At 40.4% G+C, this 6,225-nt stretch overlaps 1 protein-coding gene across 1 annotated transcript; it reads right to left on the bottom strand.

Moving 5' to 3' along the window:
* Positions 1-3,596: 3,596 nt before the first annotated feature.
* LOC149242532 (uncharacterized) lies at positions 3,597-4,367 on the bottom strand. The gene has a single exon (XM_089370867.1). The coding sequence runs from the start codon at positions 4,365-4,367 to the stop codon at positions 3,597-3,599; it is 771 nt and encodes a 256-aa protein (XP_089226993.1).
* Positions 4,368-6,225: the final 1,858 nt, after the last annotated feature.

The raw sequence follows: 6,225 nt of genomic DNA, 5'->3' as shown, positions 1-6,225 counted from the left end.
CAAGTAGTTAGAAACCACCAATCACACACCCTCACTCATCTAGAATTCACCTTACACACACTATCACTCATCTGTTTATAAAATCATCACTCCATCTTAGGAAGATAAATTAACCACAAACAACACCCCAAACGACAAAAAGCTCTAAGAGGTTGCTTAAGTACATATAGTACACCTTCACTTCATCAGCTTACGAGCCCCGGGTTGACAATTAATGACATCAATTTAGAAACACTAAATTGACTAAACATTTGGCGCCGTTGCCGGGGAAGTGAAATTAAGTAGCCATATTCTTAGATATAAGGTGGAAACCCAATGTGGGTGAAAACCACCTACTGCAATTCGTCTCTATCTTTCTTTAATTAGAAACTTCCTTTTACAATGTACTGGTGGAGTCCTTTACCAGTACACAGGCTACAACCTACAGAGAGCTACAACCCTCTCTCGTTTTCCAGCTTCTCTTGGAAGGGAGCTATACAACCCCCTTAGCTCTTGTACTAGCGAAGATACTAGTACGTAGGTGCTGGCCTACTGAAGGCTACAACCTTCTCTTTCTTCCAGGGACCACGTTTCATAAATTTTCAGACTAGATCCATGAACATCAATCAAACATAAAGTATATCTGCATCAAACAATCTCCTTTTCCCCAATTAGCACTGAATCAAGTAAACACTTCTCTGACAGCTGTACCCTGAACACAATAACAGTAACCACACACCAAATTCTGAACCCAGAATACTGCAGCAATAAACAGAGGCAACTAGATCATAATTTAAAAGATATACGCTACTTCAACAACCTGAAACCTCCGTGCATACGCTCCTGTGTTTGGACCAACCTACGTATACGCCGTTTTCATTCACTGAACGAACCTGTATACACTCTTTCACTTTACTGAACCTGCGTACAAATCTATAAAGAGTAATTCATTCTTTAAAATTTCCAGACACTAATTAACCCAGATTGTCAGATTTATAGATCAAGCATGTGCCTCATATAACAGATCAAAATCATACAAAGATACTATTATTCAAGCTTAAAGATTATGACCCATCAATAGAACTTATCATTCTTTATGCGCTAAGGTTCCTCCTTCATTCAAATCTAGATCTGCACCATAACCCCAATTACAAATATTTCAAATCTAGCACTTATTAGATATTCAATTGATTCAGATTGATTGCCTTGCCAAATGATCTCCTTCCTCTTTTATAATCTTAGGCCTTTCACAATACCACGGTCCAAAACCATAATAACACAATACCATGAACCCAATACTTGGGGTCAACACTTTTGGATGCAATACCACGGACCAAAACCATAGGATAAAAAACTGTCAGACTAATACCATGAACCAACCATGAAAGTGCGTGAACTGTTCTCTTCATGAAAGGAACTTTTTTCTGCATGAAAGTGCGTGAACTTTTCTCTATATGAAATAAACTTTTCTCTGCATGAAAGTGCGTGAACTTTTCTCTACATGAAAGAAACTTTTCTCTGCATGAAAATGCGTGAACTTTTCTTTACATGAAAATGCGTGAACTTTTCTCTACATGAAAAAAACTTTTATCTTCATGAAAGTGCGTGAACTTTTCTCTACATGAAAGAAACTTTTATCGTCATGAAAGTGCGTGAACTTTGCTGCACTATAATTTATCATCTGAGATGAGTGGGTTGCCATACTTTACTGAGTTCTGACATTCTAATTCTCTCCTCTATGGGCGTATTTCTTGCATATTTCGCTGTCCATAGGGAAGCCCAAGGTGTGCTGGGATTTGAGAGCCATTTCCACCAGATTTTGGCCCCCATTACCATGTTGCTATGTTCTGGGTCTCTAAGCCCAATGCCTCCTGCTTTTTTAGGTAGACATGCTTTCTCCCATTTGACTAGTGCCCACTTCCGATCTGGCCTCGATTTTCCCCATAAGAAATCACGTTGAAGCTGTTTGATAGCTTTGAGAACCCAATTAGGTGACGCCAATATGGAAAAAAGGTAAAGAGACATGGACTGTAGAACAACTTTAATTAGCACTAGCCTACTAGCCATATTAAGAGCTATATGAGTCCAAAGGAACAATCTCGCTTCCAGTTTTTCTAAAAGGCTATTTTAAGAGGAATGCTTGAGAGCCGAGGCAATTAAAGGAGCACCCAAATATTTAGCAGGAAGGGAAGCGATGGTGAGGTTTAGGATACGGGCTATTGCTCTTTGGGTGGTGGGAGGCATATTGAAGAAGAATATCTGGGATTTAACTTTGTTAATGAGAGCTCCTGAAGCATCCGAGAAGTTTGCAAGAATAGATTTAAAAGATCGAGCTTCTTGAACAGAAGGATGACCAAATAACATGTTATCATCTACGAATTGCTGGTGCGAAAAGGCAGGGGCCTGGTGGAAAGCTAGACCTTTGAGGTTATGAGAAAAGATAACCGATTTAATGCTATGTCCTAACCCTTCAGCTAAGATGACAAACAGAACGGGCGAGAGAGGATCCCCTTGTCTGATCCCCCTAGAAGGACGGAATGTGGGCGACGGGATTCCATTAATGAGAATGGAAAAGAAAGAGAAGGATAAAAGATTACTGATCCATCTGATCCAAGAGGGTGCGAAACCAAAGGCCTTGAGGATTTTTTGCATATATTCCCAACTAATACTATCAAAAGTCTTAGATAAATCAATTTTGAGCATCATACCTGGTTTTTTTGAATGCTTGAGAGACTGGATTATTTCATGGGTTAAAATGATCCCATCCGTGATCTGCCTTCCTTCTACATATCCAGATTGTTCTGGAGATATGATAAGGGGAAGCAAGGGCTTCAATCTAGAAGCTATAACCTTGGAGACAATCTTGAATATAATGTTGCACAAAGCAATCGGTCTATATTTATCCGGAGTGTTGGATTCCTCTGCTTTGGGGATTAATGCAATGAATGTTGCGTTCAGACCTGGATACATCCATCTTAGAGTGTGCGATTCTTCCACGACCTGCCAAACTTCCCATTTAACCAGATCCCAGAAATGTTGAAAAAAGTTTGAGGTAAATCCGTCTGGTCCTGGCGCTTTCCCTGCTTTTAGCTGATGCACAGCAGTCTCAACCTCCTGAAGACTTATGGGCTTGAGAAGGAGAATATTATGATCTTCAGTAATTAATCTGGGTATATGTCTGATGATTTTATCAATAGCCTCTGTTCTATTTATGTTAGGTTCTTGATTCATCTTCTTGAAGTAGTTGAGGAACTCCTGTTCGATTCCTTCGTGGGTTTCAATTTTGCTTCCTTGCTCATTGTTGACGTAAGAGATTTGATTGATCATTCTTCTTTGCACTATAGTTTTGTGAAAGAATTTTGTATTCTTTTCACCCTCCTTCAGCCATCTAACTCTCGATTTTTGCCTCCAGAGAGTTTCCTCCTGTAATTCTTCTCAAGGATTTGATTTTCTATGGATTGCTCTTTCTTGGCAAGCTCTTCAGAGCGTCCTTCAGAGATCATTCTTTGCTGAGTAACTTTCATTTCTTGAATGAGGGTTTCCTTAGCTTTGAAAATGTTGCCGAAGATAGATTGATTCTAGCGTTTAATTTCCCCCTTGAGGTGTTTCAACTTCCTTTAGAATATGGACATTTTTGTGCCATCCGTTGGATTGAATTTTAGCCAAGATTCTCTGACAAATTCATAGAAGTCCTGATGAGTTAGCCAAAAAGCCTCAAACCGGAAGGGTCGCCTTGTATTGCAACCAGGACGATTCCATTGGAGGGCGATTGGCCAGTGATCAGAGCCGGAAAAAGGAAGAATAGATGCTGTGAATTCTCCTCCTAGATGAACTGCATTATCAGAGATCAGAAATCGATCAAGACTCGAAGCTATTTGCATTGGTTCTGCCCTTTTGTTGTTCCAAGTGTAGAGGCCGTTATTTGAAGGAAGATCTATCAGCCAATTATTCTGAATGAAGTCTTTTAATATAGAGCCATCCCTGTTTATTCTGCAACGCCCTCCCTTTTTTTCCTCCATTGTTGCGATCATGTTGTAGTCTCCTCCAGATATCCATAACGGGTATTTCCTCTCTGTATTGAGCTGCGTTAAAGCATCCAGAATTTCAACCTTGTGCTGGGTTTCTTGAGGAAAATACACATTTGTTATATGACCATAGATATTGGTTCCAATTATATGAAAGATGGCTTGAATGAAGTTTTTATTTGCATGTATGTTAACTAGTTGAATTGTTCTTGCATCCCAGAGCACTGCAAGTCCTCCTGACGCTCCCTGAGCATCAATAGCTGTTACTAACCCTCTTGGCCAGGCCTTTGCTGCTATTTTTTCCAAGACTGTCGAATTACACTTTGTTTCTTGCAAAAAGAGAATTGCGGGTTTTTCCTCCATTAACATGTTTTTTAATAGTCTTCCTTTCCTTGGGCTATTGAGCCCTCTAATATTCCATGAGATAAACTTCATTGGGAAAGCTTGGGGTTGATATTGAAATACTTGGTTAGCTTAGCATATGTGCCTGATTCTACCAATACTTCTCCAATCTTGATGGTTCTCTCTAGAGTAGTTTTCCTTCCTCGTTTTTTGCTATCTTTTGTAATGAATTTCCCATCCCACTGGCTGCCAACTTGAACCTCTAATGAGTATTTGTTTTGGGCTTTATTGAGGACTGCCACCAGGTTATCCACTTGTCGATCAGGTATTTTGTCGAAATTTCCTGTTTTACATGCTTGTTCTAATCCCAAGATATCTAGCTCGCCAATGTCTATTGATTCCGTGTCCTCCTCCATAATTTGAGGTTCTTGATAGTTTCCATCGCTTTCCTTCACGTTTGTTGTATTGGGGTCTGTACCATCTATATCCATTTCAGGGAAGCTCCAGGTGTTTGAAGCAGTCTTGAGCTTATTGCCTCCTTGTTCTACACCTTTTCCCTTGTTTTCGATTGGGATCCTTCAATCTTTTCCTGACTAGTTCCTTTTTTATTGGAGGGTGTATTGTCTGGATCCTACATATCTTTATTGGCTAGAGCTTCAAAGCTGTTACTAGTAGAGGGTTTTGATTGATCCCCTGGAGGAATCTTTGTAGGGACTGCTGATTTTTTATTTCCTCTTCTACGAATTATCACCTTAGTGAAGCCATCTGGCGTTGAGTTTTCCTGGTCAGTTTGAACCGAGAGTTTGCTATTTAATGGGCAGTCTTTGCATAGGTGTCCTAGGTCATGACATTTTCTGCACCTAAAGGGTACATGCTCATAATCAATTAACTGAATCCATTCCACATCTTCATGAAAAACACTTACCGTATCAGGCAAAGCTTGTTTAAGGTCCATGTAGACGCAGATCCGTGCATATGAGGTGTATCTATGCGTCTTTGTTTCTTCTGCTACCTTGACGAAGTCGCCCAGAACATTGCCGATCGCTTTGAGAGACTCCTCTTCCCAGTATTCCAATGGCAGAGAGTACAGCCTGATCCACACCGGTGCGCAGGTTAGGTCTTCCTTATCAGGGTTAAATCGTTCAATCCATTCTTTGAGAAATAGCCCGCAGAGCTAAAGAAATAAGGCCCTCCATCTAAAACTCTGTTTCTGTCTTCCAAACAGTTGAAGACTGTAGTGAAAAACCCCTTAGGCCCTAGATGCAAGGTTATGTGTCCTTTTGGATGCCATTTAACATTTATCCAGGTTCTCAACGCTTTCTCGTTTGGCGATATTCCAATAAATTTGCCTATGAGAGCATGATCTCTCATATACTGAATTTTAGCATTGATGCGATGACTAGGTAGCTCTTCTTTTGGCCTATGCGTGGCTATTGGCTTGCATGTGGATGAGCTTACTTTCGACTTGTCTTGTTGTACTTGTTCAGTTTGCGTCTGCTGACTTTTGTCTGTGCTTTCATCATTGTACCCCTGTCCCCTGTCTGAACCCTCGATATTCCCTAGCTGGTTGTCGTTTGTTGGAGGAGGCGCCCCTCCTTCCCCCTGAGGGGGGTTCATTGTTCCCGCCTGCCAAAACCTACGGGCTGTGGTATGCTACACTGCCGCGTTCTGTCCCTGGTGAACTCTGTCCGGAGGACCTACCGTTGCAGGTGATTTTTGAAACCCTAATGCCGTATTGCAGAGCCTCGCTTGATATAATGACACATTATGTTTCACACTAAATATATGTAATTTCTTCCATGTTCAACCTCAAGTTAATATGTTTTATTTTTAAAATAAAAATATATATTCTTTTAATAACAAAAACAATATTGACTAT

Source organism: Pinus tabuliformis, chromosome 8 (assembly GCF_031772625.1).
Source record: "Pinus tabuliformis cultivar Carrire ecotype Pingquan chromosome 8, CPIR1, whole genome shotgun sequence".
Taxonomy (NCBI): Eukaryota; Viridiplantae; Streptophyta; class Pinopsida; order Pinales; family Pinaceae; genus Pinus; species Pinus tabuliformis.
Note: the sequence above shows the minus strand (reverse complement) of the source record. Positions and strands in the feature narration are given on the sequence as shown.